Source organism: Nilaparvata lugens, unplaced genomic scaffold, assembly GCF_014356525.2.
Source record: "Nilaparvata lugens isolate BPH unplaced genomic scaffold, ASM1435652v1 scaffold3387, whole genome shotgun sequence".
NCBI classification, from domain to species: Eukaryota; Metazoa; Arthropoda; class Insecta; order Hemiptera; family Delphacidae; genus Nilaparvata; species Nilaparvata lugens.
Genome location: NW_024090411.1, coordinates 10,142 through 30,926, shown reverse-complemented (window position 1 = coordinate 30,926; position 20,785 = coordinate 10,142). Strand labels below are relative to the sequence as shown.

At 34.7% G+C, this 20,785-nt stretch overlaps 1 protein-coding gene across 1 annotated transcript; it reads right to left on the bottom strand.

Annotated features, from left to right (window-relative positions):
- Positions 1 to 2,661: 2,661 nt before the first annotated feature.
- Positions 2,662 to 9,662, bottom strand: LOC111052784 (L-2-aminoadipate reductase large subunit-like). Its single transcript, XM_039444182.1, has 8 exons — positions 9,429 to 9,662; positions 8,285 to 8,508; positions 7,279 to 7,473; positions 5,233 to 5,421; positions 4,769 to 4,907; positions 4,361 to 4,490; positions 3,329 to 3,530; positions 2,662 to 2,872 (listed from the first exon to the last, which is right to left on the bottom strand). Exons 1-8 carry the CDS (start codon positions 9,645 to 9,647, stop codon positions 2,662 to 2,664), a joined length of 1,509 nt encoding a protein of 502 aa, XP_039300116.1. The 5' UTR covers positions 9,648 to 9,662.
- Positions 9,663 to 20,785: the final 11,123 nt, after the last annotated feature.

The following is a 20,785-nucleotide window of genomic DNA, read 5'->3' as shown; positions in this document are numbered from 1 at the left end:
ATAAATGGTTCAATTTAGAACATGCTGAAATCTATTCTTATGTATAAATTCTTTTGTTATAATAAATAAACTTCAAAATTTGAAAGTATTAATGAATTGTGTAGCCATATATATGTGATGTATTAATGAAAGTTAACTTGAATAATAATGTTTTCATTGAATAAAAACGTTGTGTTATATTATCAATTGAAATGAGTTAAGGTTAAAATTTTTCTAAAGTTTTTGTAATTGATATCTTTTTCAAAAGTTTAAAACTGTTTGTTCTATAAATTTTGATATGATTGATTATCGTTTGAAATGGATGCTGGAGTGTATGTAGAATTTTTAATGGGGTTTGTTGATTAGAATTTTGCTGGTATGTGATTGTTTTTTGAGATGGAAAACCATTATTGCCTAGAGAAGAAATGACCAGAAGGTTATGACTTAGAGAGGCAGTAATGAGATAATATTTTTTTGTGTTGATTACTTATGTTGATTGCCATAGATGCAAAATAATGATTAATAATGTTTGTTGCCATAGATGCAGATGATTACGTATGAATATTGATTGCCTTTGAAGCAAAATATTATTGATGTTTTGAATGATTTCTTGTTTAATGATTGATAGTAAAGTTTTGTCATGAAATGTAGTTTGTGTTTAGAACATTGAAAAGTCAAAATAAACTATAGTATTCAACAAATGATAATTAATAATATTGAATAATTTGCTTTTTATAAAATATTTGAACAGTGAATAGATGGAAATGAAATTATTTTTTTTTATATTGAAATTTATAATTGATATCTCCATATTTCAGAATTTATGTATTGCTGACTGTATAATAAGATGTTAACAAATTTCAATTTTATATTGACTATATACTTAAAAATAATTTTCATGTGTATTAGATTGTATTGATAGCCTAATCAAAATTTTTCTTTTTAGTTTATAAGCATTTTAAGATAACAGGTACAGCACAGACATTAACATTGAAATGATTATCATGTGAATCTCGAAATCGGCAACAAGTGAACGCCATGAAGAGTGTTAAGAACATTTGGGTGATTTTCAAACTAGTGTGACTCAACTACGTCTAAATCTACGCTGATGCCTACACTAATAACTACGCCAATGTCAATGCCAATAACTACGCCAATATCTACACTAATATCTACGCCAATAACTACGCTGATGCCTGTGCTGATGCCAACACCAATAACTACACCGATGCCTGTGCTGATGCCAACGCCAATATCTACGCCAATGCCTGCGCCAATGCCAATGCCTGCGCCAATGCTGATGCCAATGCCAATAGCTACGCCAATGCCTGCGCCAACGCCGATGCCTGTGCCAATGCCAATAGCTACGCCAATGCCTGCACCAATGCTGATGCCAACGCCAATATCTACGCCGATGCCTGCGCCGATGCCAATGCCTGCGCCAATGCTGATGCCAATGCCAAAATCTATGCTGATGCCTGCGCCAATGCCAATGCCTGCGCCAATGCTGATGCCAATGCCAAAATCTACGCCGATGCCTGCGCCAATGCCAATGCCTGCGCCAATGCTCATGCCAATGCCAATATCAATGCCGATGCCAATGCCGACACAAAAGCATACGCCAATAACAATGCCAACGCTTATTGCTGACTTTGTATCTCAAACTTCAACACTACTACATTACCTGGAGGTAATTGTCATCCATGTTCACGTTCGCAACTTTGAATTCAGAATAACAGTCACAGTATCATGAAAGAATTGATTCAAAAAATCCTCTCCTAAATTAATCCTGTTTCCACAATTCCCTAGAGAAATGAATACAAATTGAGTTGTATTGCTTCTTATTGATGTATTAAAATAATGTCTCCTTCATATTTCAACAGATTATCTTCATTCTTTGCTCTCCCTTGACATGCATATGAATTACATTGAATCCCAATATACACGTATAACTACATTTTCAGAAAGCTTGTGTTATTTTGAAATCAGAATCATCAGTAATATCTTGAAAATTGCAACTAAAAGAATTACCGACAATGTTTGCTTCATTAGAATTACAGTAATACACATTTTTCAAAAATTTCATTATTGTATTAATTACTGTTTCAATTAATTAATTTCTAGAAGCAGGACATGAAATACCATCTTATTATATCAAAATTCGAAATAATAAGTCGATCATTTATATAAGATAATTTGATTAAAATTGAGATAACATATAAAAAAGTTAAAAGAATACATAATTTGGTCAAATTAAATTACAACAGAATACATACGAATTCTTTTGTCATAAACTTTTCAATTGATATTTCCCTATGGAGAAAACAATAAAATGAAGAGAGATATATCAGTTTGCTTACTCGCATGAAAGCTGGTACTCATTCACAAAATGGTAGATTTTTCCCATTGAGTTATCCAGATCCAAAAACAACTCCACGAATATTTCTTGCACAAAATCAATTGGCGTCATTTCAATCTGAAATTGAAAACAAAAATGAAGTGAGCACACGGTCTTCTATGAATATATTACAGACGCTATTGTACACACGTTTTTTGGAATATAGATTATGGATGTTTCTACTAGATGTTCATTTACTGCTAGAGAACATTATTTTGTTGTAATGTGAGATAAAGAGATTTCCGCTAAATAAGAACCTTGATAAAGTTCCTGAATGAAAAATGCTAATTAAGGAAAAAATAGATAATAATTTCCAAGTAATTTAGTGCCAACCTGTAAACAACACATGGCAATCCAGATTTAGCAACGCGCAACACAAGTTGCTCGGCCAGCCATTTAGTTTGGCCGTAACCACTTTGAAGACGATCCACATGTGCAAACATGTCACTGTCCTCACCGCAACCCACCATACCCTCGGCAAATACTGCATTTGTACTGAAAACAGGGGAAAACATTCTATAAAGATCAAGAAAGTAGAACAATTTTAAACTCATGCACATCTCAAAACGAGGAAACCGTTTGAACTGGTGTAGTGATTGTTCAAGTAATGTCCAGTGAAAGAGCAGAGCAGTGATTTGTAATAGGTACCATTGCTGAATGAATAAATATTATATTATTCAAGAATAAAATTTCACACAACTTGTACAGCTAACACTGGATAGGTTTCACAGCAGGTATCTCTAATATATTACAATTTGAACAAAATGAATGCTAACAAGAAATTGGATAATCGAATGAATTTTAGAAAGTATTAAACTATTTCAAATGAAGTAGTTGAGGACTCAGGAAGGGTGAAGATTGTAATAAGATGTTAATACAAATGAGGTGGAGTTAGAAAAATATTCAAGATTGTAAATTACGGTGGTTCTATTAAATATTATTTATACAAACCTTATGTAATGTATGGGCTTGACTTTGTTGTGTACAGCAAACTGAATGATATTTTTGGTGGCCTTCACATTATCCTCGTAGAGCGAGTGAAAAGGAAATATCAGATTGACTTTAGCTGACGCATGAATTATAAAGTCAATTTCTAGTGCAAGGGAATTGTAGGCATCATCTGAGAGGCCCAGATTCAGCAGAGATACGTCACCTGGTGAGATAAAAGATTACTGTAGTACATGTATTTAATAGTTGCAAATTTTATTATCCCTTACATGGCAAACTGAAGCTACATTCTGGTCTTGGAAATAGCATTGAGTGAATTGTACGAAATACCACTGAGAAATAATACGCCTTCCTGCTTGCTTATTCTATGGAAATATTCACCATGCATGAGTCATACTACAATATTATGTCTTTGTGTATTTTATAAGTACATTGGAGCAAATGACAGTTCATCAGAATTGAATGAGGAGATGATTCCTCGTACTTCATCAATAAGACTAGTAAATCAAACAAAAAACTTCCATTTCTAAAGTACTGTAGCTGCTATGACACGTTTATGACGTAGCATTATAAATTGAAAATATTGTAAATCTGAATACAAACTTCTATGCCACGCCACTCACGAATCTCTCGCGAACAAGGATTCTCCAATAGTGTAAGGTTTCATCATCTCCTTTTTCGATCAGAAATGAATTTCAAGTTTTCACCAATGTTATATTTCTCCCCTGATTTTTCATACCTATTGTTGATAAGGAACATAATAATAGTTGTCTCCATTATTTAGCTTCACCACGTATATCATTTTTCCTCTCAACTTTTTCACAATTTTGAAGGTTGATCAGTCATTTTACATGTTGGGCTTATCGGGCACTATATTACACATAGCAACATATTTTTATCTTGTTTTTTTTAATATAGCAACACATACTGTACTTTTGTTCAATTAGAAAACTCCTAAGCTTGATGCTGCATTATCTCAACTCATACCTACATGAGGAAGCAGTTAGCATAGATTTAAAGTTGCATAATTCTCACCTTCAATAGCAATAATTCTCTTCATAAGGTTTTCATCGACTTCAGGCAATCCAAAACGTTTCTGAGCCTCAATCACTCTCTCCATTGCTGAGCATGTTGGACTCTTCCGAACAATGCAGTATATGAGACCCTATTGTGGGGAAAACATTATCGATACAGTATTGGAACAGTTAACATCAAGTCAATAGAATGAAACATTATCATTAAATATATAATTATCATGTCAAAGCGTTCAGTAAATGGGCTGTATTGAGAGAAACCGTGAACACTTTCGAAGAAGGAAATAGTAAGATATAGAAGGAAGAAGGTGATTTAATTACAATAAAAGAAGGTTATCATGAAGAACAAAACAACTACGTTAATAACTGTAGGATTTATTTTATTAGTAATGAAAAAATTGATTCTTACCTGAGTTTTGTTAAGCAGTTCACTGATCAAGTGTGATCCGAGAAATCCTGTTCCACCAGTTATTAGAATATTTCCAAAATTGCACTTATTTTTCTTCAATTTCAATGATTCCCTGAAGGCTCTCAGTTTGGAATCAAGGCTGCAATCATAATAACAGACAACATTTCAAAACAGAATATTTGAATGGTTTTTGAAACAAACAAAACATAATACGAATTAAATTTAAAAACTAAACGAATAGAATCAAGAAAAGATTTGTGTAACGAGTGAAGAGTTGTGTAAACTCTTCACAGTTGATGAAGTCAATGAAATTAATTGAAAAATTCAGGATTTTTTTTATAAAATGAACAAACTTTTACAATGAGATTACATCAACTACACTAATACTACACTGATATTATAACACTTTGATATAAAGTCTTTCAAATTAATTTCCTTACTGAGCATTTGTATTAGTTACTCACTCTGAGGGGTAAGACATCTGAATGGAGTCCAACTCTTCAACCAACTTGATATTCTCACTGCCTCCATTTCCCAGCACAAATTTCGCCAGACTCTGTACAGTTGGGTACAAGAATATTGAGCTGGTGTCCAGGTTTTTATTGAGTTTCTCATTGATTTCACTCACTACTCTAGTCGCAGCCAATGAATGTCTGTAATAAACGATCAATCAGATAAATATTAACAAAGTCAATGCAAATTAAACACTTGTATTCTCCAACAGGTCCAATTGATTATTCAACAAGTGCTGGGCTCTGGCTGACGATTTGTCAGAATTATCTACTATGCATGTGCAGATCTGGAATTTCTAGTTGTCATCATGTCAACTGTATGGGTGAAAACATGGTGGATCGGCGAAAGTAGCTTTAGGTTTAAGAGTGTTGAGAATAATGCATGTATTTGAATGGTGGCGCACATAGCGGTGTGAAACGGTCTATTTAAATACATGCATTATTTTCAACGCCTTGAAGTTGAAGCTAACTACCTTCGCCGCTCCACTATGTTTTCACACCAAGTCTTTAGGACTTACAGAGCCATTTGTAGAACTCAGCTGATCAGAATGGCTTGGAAGTGGAATCGTACCAATATTACACACGCCAAAGGAATATATCATATATAAAAATCTGGTGTGGTTCACTCACACAACTTTCCTTGCTCATATTCGAAACTACGATCAGACTTTTGTATATAATTGTTTTCAGAGTACTTTTTCCTTTGTGTAAATTGTGAAATTCAATGATTTTTTTAGTCGTCATTTTTTTAAAGTCGTCAAAACAGCTGTTCTACAGATGAAATATCTCGACTATGTGTTCTTTTTATGAACTGCTCTACCTACCTACCTCATGCACGAGAAGGAGGTTACAAAGTCCATTTCTCAAGGATGGGGTGGACCCCCCATTAGTTTCCCAGAAAGGAGACTCATGCCAGTTGATAGAGCTGATAAATATCTATACAGAGTATGAATTTGAAAAAAATCGGTCAAGTTATTTTGAAAAAATCGTGAAAAACATGGTTTTTTAGTAATTATCCGCCATTTTTCTCAAGAATATTACGGAGCTCCTGCAATTTTCCAAGGAAAAAACTTATGTCATTTGATAGGACTTATGAATAGCTACCTATGGCTTGAATTTGAAGAAAATCGTTAGAGCCGTTTCCGAGAAAACCGTGAAAAACCTGGTTTTTGGTCATTATCCGCCATTTTTCTCAAGAATATTACGGAGCTCATGGAATTTTCCCAGAAATGAGACTCATGCCAGTTGATAGTGCTTATGAATATCTATCCATGGTATGAATTTGAAGTAAATCGTTAGAGCAGTTTTCGAGAAAACGGTGAAAAACATGGATTTTTAGTCATTATCCGCCATTTTTCTCAAGAATATTACGGAGCTCCTGAAATTTTCTCAGAAATGAAACTTATGCCAGTTGATAGGGCTTAGAAATAGCTATCCATGGTATAAATTTGAAGGAAATCGTTGGAGCCGTTTTCGAGAAAACCGTGAAAAACATGGTTTTTTAGTCATTTTCCGCCATTTTTCTCAAGAATATTACGGAGCTCCTGAAATTTTCCCAGAAATGAGACTTATGCTAGTTGATAGGGCTCATAAATAGCTATCCATGATATAAATTTGAAGAAAATCGTTTGAGCCATTTTCGAGAAAAACGTGAAAAACATGGTTTTTTAGTAATTATCCGCCATTTTTTCCGCCATCTTGAATTGAATTTTATTGAATTTCTTATTGTCGGGTCCTCATGGTATAGGGACCTTAAGTTTAAAATTTCAAGTCGATCGGTTAATTAGGAATGGAGTTATCGTGTTCACAGACATACACACACACACACATACACACACACAGACCAATACCCAAAAATCATGTTTTTGGACTCAGGGGACCTTGAAACGTATAGAAAACTTGAAATTGGGGTACCTTAATTTTTTTGGAAAGCAATACTTTCCTTACCTATGGTAGTAGGGCAAGGAAAGTAAAAATAGATTAGGGGTTTATACTCACCCTCCCAAGTCGAAAAAGTTCTCGCTAACATCGACTGTCATCAGATTCAAGCAGTTGCACCAGACCGATGCAATGAGTTTCTCAGTAGGTGACATGCTCTGGTCATCCAAGTGAAGCGAGCCTGGCTCAACACCCTTCTCGCTTTCAGCTAGCTTCTCCTTGTCCAGTTTACCACTAGTCTCGTGAATCGGAAATCTGCAATTTCAACAATCAATTCCAATTATTGAGGACATACTTATTTTATTCAGTACACTGCATTGAATAATATACTGTAGACAGTAGGCTATTCAAAGTCAAAATAAGACCAAATTATGAGTAAACTTTGGTATACTAGAAATACTATGAAAAACAATACAAAATGTATTTTATGTACAATATTGCCTACTAAGTTAGTGGTGGTTAACACTAAGTTTAAAGGAAACATTTAGGGCCGGTTTCCGAGCTCGGGATTTGGCTAAGTTCTAGACTTTAAACAGCTAGAGTAAGAAAATTGGCATTCTGAAACGGGGCGTAGTCGTAGTCATTGTCAAAGTCACGTTTGAGTTAAATTTCAAAAACTTAGAAAATTAAACACAAAATAAAATAAAGAAAAAGTAGTGTAAAGCTCCAGCTGTTTTGAATTATTTCGAAATGTTTAATTTCGTCAAGGGAAAACGTTTCCAATTCTAGAAATGGGAAAATAAAAACTACTGTTTTAAAAACTGCGACTACGCCCCGTTTTGGAAAGCTAATTTTCTGACTCCAGCTGTTTGAGTCAGCCCGAGCTGGGAAACCGGCCCTTACAGTACTTATTATTGCTAATAAGGCTTTAAAGCAGTCGGCATACAAAATATTTATATTTTACTTTGTATTTGCAATGGTAACATAATTATTTATGAATAAAGGTTGATTCACTCTATCAAATCTAATGATCCAAGTTGTAGAATATTGTTAACTAGAATTATTGAAGAAATAAAACTTGAAACAAATTTGTTGTGAATTCTGTAGTATAAATGATTGAAATTACTTGTCAAGAAGGATGATTTTGGACGGTATCATGTAGAGAGGCAGCCTTTCTTTGAGCAGATTGCGCAGTTTGTTCTGTGCTTGGCCCACTTCACCAACATTCAATTTGGTTGAAGGTTCTTGAACAACGTAAGCGACTAGATACTTGTCAGTGCCTTCCTCTCCATATGCCTGCACACAGCATGAACTCACCATCGCCACATCTAGTAATGTCCTCTCTATAGCCTGTAACAAACAATAATACTGAATGTACCTTTCAAGAATGAGTTGGGGAATAATTAACGCTGGGTTACAATATAATAGAAAGTAAACTATAAAGTGGATCTATTTGATATAGAAGGCTGTAAGTTGGAGTACAGTGGTCCTATTAAAAATGTGAAAGAAAAGGAAACGAGACAACTATGCTTTCCTATCAAATCCACTGACATTGGAATGTGAATGCTATACTGAAGATTGCTTGTTTACATTCTGTACAGTCACTGCTAAAAGTCAAACCAAACGTGCATGGCAAAACCGAAGGAACTAAAGTGGAGTTGAAGTTAGGCACTGCTAAATGTTGATTTACTCTAGATTTGTTTTATAAAGTTTATTTCTAATTAGGGATATGAGAAGTTTTCATGCTTCTCATTTCTTCTGTTGATTAGTAAAAATATTTATGACTGAACAAAAGTTGTTCAGTCATTATACTATGACTGAACATAGATGCTAACATTAAAACGTGGACTTCACTATTTATCTATTTATGTATTTATAATTTTTACAAATTAGCACTGATTGGGAGAGAAAAACTAAGGATACTCCTTGTACTATTTCTCTCCTAAATTTAGATAACATTTTAAAAGTCCAAGATGGGGTTATGGTTTCACTTTTCTAAAATTTAGTCCATTTTCACTAAAAAAACAACGAAAACTAAGAATTTTGAACTATTAAGTTATTGGCACTGTTTAGCGATTGACAAAGAAAGGAGACTAATTTTGAAGAGATGCTGATATTTTAACTAGTATCCCAGGGCCCGGGCACACAGAGAACGATCTGCGATCCTATAGCAGGTATTTATGTCTATATCTTGGAGAGCAATTCCATATATACATATAGAAACCTATTGGATCGCAGATCGGTCTCTATGTGGCCAGGCCCCCCCATACCTGCAGTTGGACGGAGTATCCGCGAATGCGCACAGTGGTGTCGCAACGACCATGTATGTGCAGGGTGCGGTCGCTGAGCAGGAATCCCCAGTCGCCGGTCCTGTACAGTCTCTGCCCCACACACGCACTCACATGCGCCGGTCGCTCTATCAAGCGTGTCGCGTTCAGGCCAGGTTGGTTCAAGTCCAGTGTTGGACTGCCTATGTAGACCTGCAACATCACAAAACAACCAGTATAAAACCACATTCAGTATAGAAGTCATGCGGCCAGGATTTGAACAACCCTGCTCCCTCTCTTATTGTAAAGATGGATTTAAAATCGCTTCCCGGTGGTTCGGAACTCAGCTAGAGCAGAGTAGGTCGACTCATCCCTCATCATCATCATCCTTTAATTTAAATTATTAAATGAAGTATATATGTAATATTTAATAGAAAAAATAATCTCCTATTACATCTCTTCAAATCTATAAGTATATCTATGTTTAAAAGGTGAAGAATAACAAGATTGGGCGGAACAGAGGAGGGGACGTAGAGGAAAGAAGAAAGACGAAGGATGAGAAGAACGATAACAAGAAGCAGTGGAAGACATCTGCAGAAAGAGACAGGATGATATAGACTGTCAAAAACCCATCATTACTACTTCATAACATCAAGATGAGACGTCCCACCTTGTCAAGATTATAATATTTTTTTCTAATATACTGAACCATTCATTCCTCATGATTATTATTTGGTGAAAGTCAACTCGAAATTGCATTACAATTTATTTAATTAGGCGTCATTTCCATTTCCGTTGCTGTATAGCCTGCCTATAAGCTCGCGTGGAAATGTCTGATTATAACCACATTATTTCGTCTCTTATTTTGCACTCCGATTCACTTTTAAACTGTCAGTATACCAAATAGACAACATTAATGCCTCTCATTCTCACAATGCTGTCAATTTGAATGAATACTACTGACATGATCACTATAGTGAATTTCACATAAAAACTGAAGAGAGTCGGGAGAAAATACTATGATATTTTAGTTATTAATTGCATGCGTTATTGCATGCAATAGTTCATTTAATAGTGCATAAGAATTGCACTCAATGAGGCATGCAATTGATAGTCCACACGACAGCTGATTCTTTACTAAGTTACATGGAGATATTAATTCCATGCAATTAATAATCCACTCGACAGCTGATTTATGAAGAATATTTCTATAGTCTGATTATTACGGTTAAATTGGTGTATGAAGGAGGCTCCTTTTCCTTCTATATAATCCATAGTGTGCAAAATTTCCAAAAACCTTATATTCACGTCGACGCGAATATCAAAAAGGAACATACCTGCCAAATTTCATTGAAATCTATTGCCGCGTTTCGCCGTAAAAACGGAACATAAAATGTAAACATACAAAGCTAGTAGTTCTGTGAACAGCAGACCTCGCACTCAGTAAGTTACATTAACCTGTTGTTATGTTTTTCAAAAAATAATAAATAATCTATCAATTTAAAATGTCTAGAAAAAATCCTAAATAAACATAGAGCTTTCTGTCCTATCGTACGTGACGTGTCGTCCCGGAATGTGAGTGTGAGCGCTGTTATCAGGTCTGGCTGCAACTGTCTACAACGTTGATGGAAAGATACAATTTTCAAGATGTTCGATGTTTTTGAACAGGTAGTATTATAGTCAACTGTCTACTAACGTTAATGGAAAGATACTTTTTCAAGATGTTCGATGTTTTTGAACGGGTAGTATTATAGTCCACTAGACAGCTGATTTATGATGAATAATTCTATAGTCTGATTTTTACTCCGATATTGGCGTATGAAGGAGGCTCCTTTTTCCTTTTATATTATCCTTGAAATACAAAATTTTCAAAAAAACTTGTGTATACGTCGACGCGCAACTTAAAAAGGAACATACCTTTTGAATTTCATTAAATACTATTGCCGCGTTTCGCCGTAAATGCGGAACATAAAAATAAACATATTTATAGGAGGATATGAGGGAGGAGGAAAAGGAGAAGGAGGAGAAGCAAAACAAGAAGAAGACGAAGAAGAAGAGGAAGAATAAGATGGAGAATGAGAAGAAGATGGTGATGAAGAGGGATATGAAGGAGAAGTAGAGAAAGCGTTGAGGGGATAGATTGATTAAGGAGAAGAGAGGAATAAAAACTGAGAAAGACAGGAAGGAGGTTAGATTGGAGAGAATGAGGAAGGATGAGAAGAAGATGAAGAAGAAGAAGAAGAAGAAGAAGAAGAATAAGAAGAAGAAAAAGAATGTGAAGAAGAATCAGCTGTACACTACCCTGCACCGCCAAATAAAACCCCAATAATTTGCACCCAGCTGACCGAGTCAACTTGAATGAATGACGTCATACATTGTAAGCCTTTTAGCGCATGCGCAGTACTATGGTGAGGTCCATGTTATAATGGCAGTGAAGAAAGATAGGGGAACAGTGTGGCCGACTTTCTGCCTTGCCACTGCCTCCCATAGCAATAGCTACTGATACTGGTATATCTGATGAAAATAATCAATTATACTTTATTTGTCAAGAGAATAAATTTCTCAATTATTTATTAATAATTTATTTATTCTTTGAATTCAATTAAAGTAATTTGTTAAGTGTCTCAAGTTATTCCCTTCAAATGAATTTATTCTTTAAATTGAATGATAATTATTATCCATTCTTTGTTCTTCTCTATTGATTCATACAATAAATACATGATAGGGAGAGAAAAAAATAAGGTTGTAATGAAAGAATAAGTATTATTATTATGTTATTTTATTCTCCATTCTTTATTAATTGATACAATAAGAAAATGAAAATGATAGGGAGAGAAAAAAATGTAACCTTGTGCCATTCCTCTCCCAAATTTAGATAAGGTTACACATAGTCCGAAATAGGTTGAGTTTTGTAGTTGTTCACTTCACAAAATTTATATTGAATATTTTCTCAATTAATTAAAATTCCACATCTCGAGCTGGTAACGCTGCAAAGCTAGAAAAGGATAGTGCTATCTGCTTTGTGGAATGATGGACAAGGATAGCAACAACAATGTTCATCAATTTACTAACATTATAACGTGGACCTCACCATACAAAGATAATCAATCATATTTTATTAAACGAGAAATTATATTTTTCTATGATGAATTTTCATAATTAGGATGAAATATTTTGTTGATTGATTATTCATTCTACATGTTAAAAGACGATCTGGTAACAGAGTGAATTGAGAGAGAGGTAGAGCTATCTGCTTTGTTGAATGATAGACAAGGATAGCAATACCATTGCTAATCAAACACTGCCATTATAACGTGGACCTCACTATAGCTGAGCGTCCTTCATTTATCGATTTCCACCTACTCAATCACTGGCGAACTCTGCTGCTACAAACATCAACTAAACTCCTTAAAAACAGTACGCTCATTTGATACAGTTCACTAGTTCTGTATCATGATACATGATACGTTGGAATCTTGCTTATCGATTGATTCAACTATAAATAGTGAGGTCCAAGTTATAATGACAGTGGAGAAAGATAGGAGAACAACGATGCCGATCCTCTGTCATGTCAATGCCTTCTATGAACGGTAGCTGATACAAGTTTATTGATGTAATATTAACGGTTCATTCTCGTTTAAAATAATCAATTATCCTATTATACTAGTAGTTCTGTGAACAGTAGACCTCACGCAGTATTCTCATCCACAAGTACATGATTGAAACTATAGACCTTATGGAAATACAGCAATAGACTGGCTTCTCCACACTTCTGTGTAATCACTTGTCAGCTGATTTATGATAAATCTCTAGTCTGATTTTTACTCCAATATTGGCGTATGAAGGAGGCTCCTTTTTCCTTTTATATTATGCTTGAAATGCAAAATTTCCAAAAACCTTGTATATACGTCGACGCGCAATTAAAAAAGGAACATACCTGTCAAATTTCATGATAATCTATTACCGCGTTTCGCCGTAAATGCGCAACATATAAACATTAAAACATTTGAACATTCAAACATTTCCTCGAAAACGGCTCGAACGATTCTGATCAAATTCATACCTAGAATGGTCATTGATAAGCTCTATCAACTGCCACAAGTCCCATAACTGTAAAAATTTCAGGAGCTCCGCCCCATCTATGCAAAGTTTGATTTTAGATTCCCAATTATCAGGCTCCAGATACAATTTAAACAAAAAATTTCAAGTGGAAAAGATTGAGCATAAAAATCTCTACAATGAATGTTCTGTGACATTTTCACCTAAAATTGGAAATAATCTGGAAATTGGAGAAAATGTGTTTGTTCAATAATGCAAACTGTTGGCAACTGTTGATTCTATTAAATGATTCACTATGAAGAGATAGCAGACTTCGTGTGTTTTTTCAGCGTTATTGTCCTGTCACCAGCTGGCTCAGATCTTTGAATAGTAGACTTGAGATGCGCGTGTACACTAGCGTCAGGTGATAAATTTTCATAACGGCAAGGAAAGTTGTGTGAATGCGCCACACCAGATTTCATCCGTATCGTTCCCACAGCTCACAACGTTCCTGAGCTTTCTCTCCATAACATCACATTCGAATCTGTATGTTGCCTCCATGCTGTAAAGTAAAACAAAATACTGGTTAATATATTGAGAAAATAGCGAGATTATCCGAAATCCCCAAAGTTTCCTAATTGAAAAGTTTTCTACCTGAAATCGGCACCTCCCGGGAAAACTGCGGTAGGGATTGTTTTCGGAAAAACAAGGCGATTTTCCGACCCACATCGGGCGTTTTCGTTGGGAAATCCGGGAAATCCATCTGGGTGATTCATTGGTTTTCAAGAAAGACTGGAAAAGTTTAGAAAACACGATGTCTGAGGAATTACTGGATTCTTCTGAAGCTCTTGGAACAACGTCTCCATACTATGACGGGCCAGATGTTCAGTTTATTGAGAGTGGTGAGTGCTTTCATTAATTTAAATCTACTTAACTTTAACTCTAATTAAGGTCAACTTCCATTAACTTGATACATTTCACGCTAATAAACTCTGTCTGGATTAATGAAATTTCCCTGTCATCAAGAATAAATAAATAAGATTTAATTGCCTGGACATGATGTTCAGTTTATTGAGAGTGGTGAGTGATTTCATTAATTTAAATCTACTTAACTTTAACTTTAATTAAGGTCAACTTCCACCAACTTTATACATTTTACGCTAATAAACTCTGTCTGGATTTATGTCATCACCCTCTCATCAAGGTTTTTGGTAGAGAGTTAGTGGGGAGGATATTTTTAATATTCTTTCCGAAGAATGGACATTGATATGTCTGTCCAAAGCTCCGCCAATTTATGTAGATGCATAACAATATGATTATTATCTATAGTTATTATATTACAAATTGCTTTTTCATATCATATACAGTTCAATAATTATTTTCTTAGTCTATATTATGTAAATTCATCTATAATTTTGCTGTATTGTAAGCTATTGTATATAAGTGTATAAGCCAGTATATATTGTAATCTACATAAATAAAGTACTCAATCAATCAATCAATCAAGAATAAATAAATAAGATTCAATTGCCTGGACATGATGTTCAGTTTATTGAGAGTGGTGAATGCTTTCATTGATTTAAATCTACTTAAGTTTTACTTCTATTAAGATCAACTTCCATTAACTTTATACATTTCACGCTGATAAACTCTGTCTGGATTGATGAAATTTCCCTGTAATCAGACTATTATAGCATTATCCATAATCAATCAGCTGATCTGGAGAAGTCGGTGAACAGGTGACACCAGATTCTTGTAGTTGAGAGAACCGCGTGAGGTCTACTGTTCACAGAACTACTAATTACAAGCAGTTCAACGTCAAGAGATATGGTTAAAGCTGCATGTTGATAATTGGCCGAGCGAAGTGAGGTCTAAGACTCAAGTTTATCTATGTATGTTTTTATTTTTTGATATTATATATTTGATATAGTGAGTAGGTTTTTGATTTTGTATTCAATTTTTTCAAATAAGTGCAATATTTATCAAGTTTTTAATTTATTGTGATACATTCTGTGATTCATTCAGAGTATAACATCAACCTTCAAAATTCAAAAGTTTCATATCATTATTCCTAGACCGAAAATCAAGTGACAAAGCAGGGTGTGATTACATAACCTTAACTCTTGGACAACATTAACATTTTATCAAAATTTTTGGAGAGAAATAGTACAGGCTCAGCCTAGTTTTTCCTCCAATGTCATAATTATATTATGATTTTAGTGTTTTATACAATAAATTAATAAAATGAAAAATATAAATGTATGCATGTTCCGCATTTACGGCGAAAAGCAATAGATTATCATGAAATTTGACAGACATGTTCCTTTTTGAATTTCGCGTCGACTTATACATACGGTTTTTTGAAATTTTGTAGTTTAAGGATAATATAAAAGGAAAAAGAGTCTCCTTTGAACGTCAATATTACCGTAAAAATCAGAATTATTCTTCATAAATCTGCTGTCGAGTAAATTATTGATTACATGATTGCATGCAATGACGCATGCAATTAATATCTCAATGTAACTCAGTGGAAAAAACAGCTGTCGTGTGGACTAATTGTTGCAAGCAATGAGGCATGCAATATCGATAACAATATAGAGATTCGTAATTTACTGAGGATGTTATAGGCTTATTTTGAATTCTTCAAGATTTCAGTAGGTCATGATTTCAGTTTGTCAAGTTTTCAATTATACTTCAGTGGAGCACGGGTAACCTGCTAGTCTTTAAATTGACCGAACGTAGTGAGATCTATGTTTCAACTCGATTTGCTTTTGTCTGTCTGTATGTAACGCGATTACGGCCAAACGCGTTGATAGAATTCTATGAGATTTGGCAGGAATATTCCTTTTTCAACTGCGCGTCGATGTATACACAAGGTTTTTTGAAATAATATTATTTCATATTATTCTAAAAATGCGAAATTATTTTGCATTTTGAGGATAATATGAAAAGCAAAGGAATTCCTCCATACTCTGATATCACTATCTATTTCATTGACCGAGCGAAGTGAGGTTTAAGATTCAAGTGGACGGTTTGGCATTTCTCTTAATGTGTATATGTTGCGTATTTACGGCGAAACGCGGTAATAGATTTCCATGAAATTTGACAAGTATGTTCCTTTTTTAATTGCGCGTCGACGTATATACAAGGTTTTTGGAAATTTGACATTTCAAGGATAATATAAAAGGAAAAGGAGCCTTCTTAATACGCCAATATTAGAGTAGAAATCAGACTATAGAATTATTCATCATTAAACAGCTGACAAGTGATTACACAGATGTGTGGAGTAGTCAGTCTATTGCTGTATTCCATAAGGTCTGTAGTTTCAATCAGGTACTTGTGGATGAGAATACTGCGTGAGGTCTACTGTTCACAGAACTACTAGTCTACTTTGAAGATAGAATCAATCAGACTATAGAATTACTCATAATCAATCAGCTGACAAGTGGATTATTCATTGCATGGATTACACAGATGTCTGGCCGTGTCTATTTCTATAAGGTAGGGTTTCAATATTTTTCATTTTGCGTGCCCATCAGTATCAATTCTCTCACATTTAAAAAACAAATTTGATAGGTGATTAAAAATTACATAGAAAATGATCAAATGAACTGAATAATGGCGAAGAGATTATAATATTCTTCATTGAAAAAAAATAATTTTAAAATACTTGAGAAATATTTTATTAGATAGAAAGATTACCACGGAACTGGATAAATCATCATATGGGATTCAAATTCAAACGTGAACTGAGTTTATAAACAGAAGTGAGTTTTTGATCTTGGAGAAACCAAATAACAGTTTTTAAGAGTAAATTATGATTCAACTGTGAATATTGTGATTCAACTGAATCAACTAGAACAGGTGACATTAGATACTTGTGGACGTGGGGTCTACTGTTCACAGAACTACTAGTAGACCACAGTCTCCTCTAATATAGTCCATCAGAGTAGATTTTGTCCTGTCCTGTCGTGTCGGCGAGATATCGGTGTATAAACGACTAATGGCTGTTTGGGTTGTTGTATCGACAATGCTAATAATTTGATGTAAACAGCTATATGCTACTATCATCAAAAGCTTACCGAGTTGAAAGCAGAGAAAAGTCGGGAGAAAATACTATGCCACTTCAAGTTATCAATATTGCATGCCTCATTGCTTGCAATTAATAGTCCACACAACAGCTGTTTTTTCACTAAGTTACATTGAGATATTAAATTGCATGAGTCATTGCATGCAATTAATAATCCACTCGACAGCTTATTTATGATCAATAACTCTATAGTCTGATTTTTACGGTAATATTGGCATTCGAAGGAGACTCCTTTTCCTCTTATTTATAGATTTCAATAACCTTATATATACGTCGACGCGAAATTCAAAAAGGAACATACCTGTCAAATTTCATGAAAATCTGTTGCTGCGTTTCGCCGTAGATGCGGTACATAATATGTTTATTTATGTATAATTATATAAACATACATATGAACATTAAACGTAAAACATAGAGAGAAATGCAAAACCGACGACTTAAATCTTAGACCTCACTTCACTCGGTCAAGAAAAGATGAAATTGAGTTTTACAGCAACTGTACCACAAAATTACACTAGTAGTTCTGTGAACAGTGGACCTCGCGCAGTTTTCTCATCCACAAGTATCTCATGTCACCTGTTCTAGTTCATTCAGTTGAATCACAAATTCACAGTTGAATCATAATTTACTCTTAAAAACTGTTATTTTGTTTCTACAAGATCAAAAACTCACTTCACGTTTAAATTTGTATTCCATATGATTATCAATCCAGTTCCGTGATAATCTCTCCATCTGATGAAAATATTCCTCAAATATTCGAGAGTTGATTTTTTACTCTCCTTGCCCTATTACCATAGGTAAGGAAAGTATTGCTTTCCGAAAAAAATTAAGGTACCCCAATTTCTAAATTTCTATACGTTTCAAGGTCCCCTGAGTCCAAAAAACTGGTTTTTGGGTATTGGTCTGTATGTGTGTGTGTGTGTGTGTGTGTTGTGTGTGTGTGTGTGTGTGTGTTGTGTGTGTGTGTGTGTGGTGTGTGTGTGTGTGTGTGTGTGTGTGTGTGTGTGTGTGTGTGTGTGTGTGTGTGGTGTGTGTGTGTGTGGTGTGTGTGTGTGTGGTGTGTGTGTGTGTGTGTGTGTGTGTGTGTGGTGTGTGTGTGTGTTGTGTGTGTGTGTGTGTGTGTGTGTGTGTGTGTGTGTGTGTGTGGTGTGTGTGTGTGTGTGTGTGTGTGTGTGTGTGGTGTGTGTGTGTTGTGTGTGTGTGTGTGTGTGTGTGTGTGTGTGTGTATGAGTGTATGTACGTCTGTGTACACGATATCTCATCTCCCAATTAACGGAATGACTTGAAATTTGGAACTTAAGGTCCTTTCACTATAAGGATCCGACACGAACAATTTCGATCAAATGCAATTCATGATGGCGGCTAAAATGGCGAAAATGTTGTCAAAAACAGGGTTTTTCGTTATTTTCTCGGAAACGGCTCCAACGATTTTGATCAAATTCATAGATTCATACCTAAAATAGTCATAACGGCCAGGAAAGTTGAGTGAGTGCGCCACACCAGATTTTTTAGTTAAAAATACTAGTAGTTCTGAGAATAGTAGACCTCAGGCAGTTTTCTCATCCACAATTATCTGATGACACCTGTTTGAAATGTAGCAAATTCACATTTGAATTTATATTCCATATTTAAATTTATATTCATCTAGTTCCGTGATAGTCCTTCCATCTGATGAAAATATTCCTCAAATATTTGAGAATTAATTTTTTTTTAGTCAAAAATATGTATTATAATCTCTTTAGCATTATTTAGTTCATTCAATTATGTTCAATCACCTATTAAATATGTTTATTCGAATGTGAGAGTATTGATACTGATGGGCACGCATAATAATACTGTACCATGACTGCAAAACAAAATATTGAAACCATACAGAAATAGACACGGCCAGACATCTGTGTAATGCATGCAATGAATAATCAATCCACTTGTCATCTGATTGATTATGAATAATTGACCGAAGCGAAGCTGAGGTCTCAGTTTCGACTCGACTGGCTTTCGTCTGTTTGTTTGTTTGTACCGCAGTTACAGTCGCAGTTATTGTCCGATTTGGATGAAATTTGGTATGCAAGTTCTTTGAAACAAGGCGCAGAAACGTATGTGTAACGATTTTTGACGAAACCTCTGGTTTTTTTGTAATATTTAAAAAACCAAACTAACCTCAATCCAGAAAGGATGTGTCTTGGAAGATACAGAGATTTATTGCTATACTTTTTCGCATCTATTGTTACGAGCACATGGTGGACGAGTCGGTTAGACCGTGGTTTGTCACTCTGTGGGATGCAGGTTCGATTCTCGTTCCTGCCAGACTTTTTTTTGCAGATAATATAATTGTTTTATCTTATTCTAATAATATATCATTATAAAATAAATTATTATGATGAGATAGAATAATTGAATTGAATCATATTATCATTATTGAATTGATTTAACAAATCAATTGGATAAATTATTTAAAAAATCTCCATTGCATTGGAGTCCAATACTGCAGTTGTAGAGAAAAATATGTATGTAAAGGTATAAAGGTATTTTTTTTTCCTTTTTGTGTAGTTGAGAAGTTGATATTGCGGTAATTATTAACATTAAATTAAAAACACCAAAAAATTGTCAAAAAACCATAGATTTATTGGTACTTACAAATACCGGTTTCGGTAATTACACCATTGTCAATCTCTGATAAACTCTGATTATTTGGTAGAGAGTTAGTGGGGAGGATATTTTAAATATTGTTTCCTTAGAATGGACATTGATATGTCCAAAGCTCCGCCAATTTATGAAGATGCATAACAATATGATTATTATCTATAGTTATTATATTACAAATTGCTTTTTCATATCATATACAATGATATGCTCTTCAACCAAGTGTGTGTCTTCTATCACAGCACTCCACCTCCTGCATTATTTGCATGCGCATGCAAGTGTGTGTGTGTGTGTGTGTGTGTGTGGTGTGTGTGTGTGTGTGTGTGTGTGTGTGTGTGTGTATGTATTGGACTTCCTCCAATCAATAGACTCACTACTACCTTGGCAGAATGAGAATACAGCTCTTTGCAAAGCAAAGTGAGAAGGGCATAGGGGAACCCCTCCCTGTTCCTCATTCTTCCTCTTTCTTCCTCAAGAGTACAAACACATCTTTATTCAATACAGCCGCAAATCAACTCTACTGCTTTGAATGTCTGAAAGCAGAAGGAACAGAGAGGAAGAAGACGAATAAAAAGAAGAGTTGCTGCGA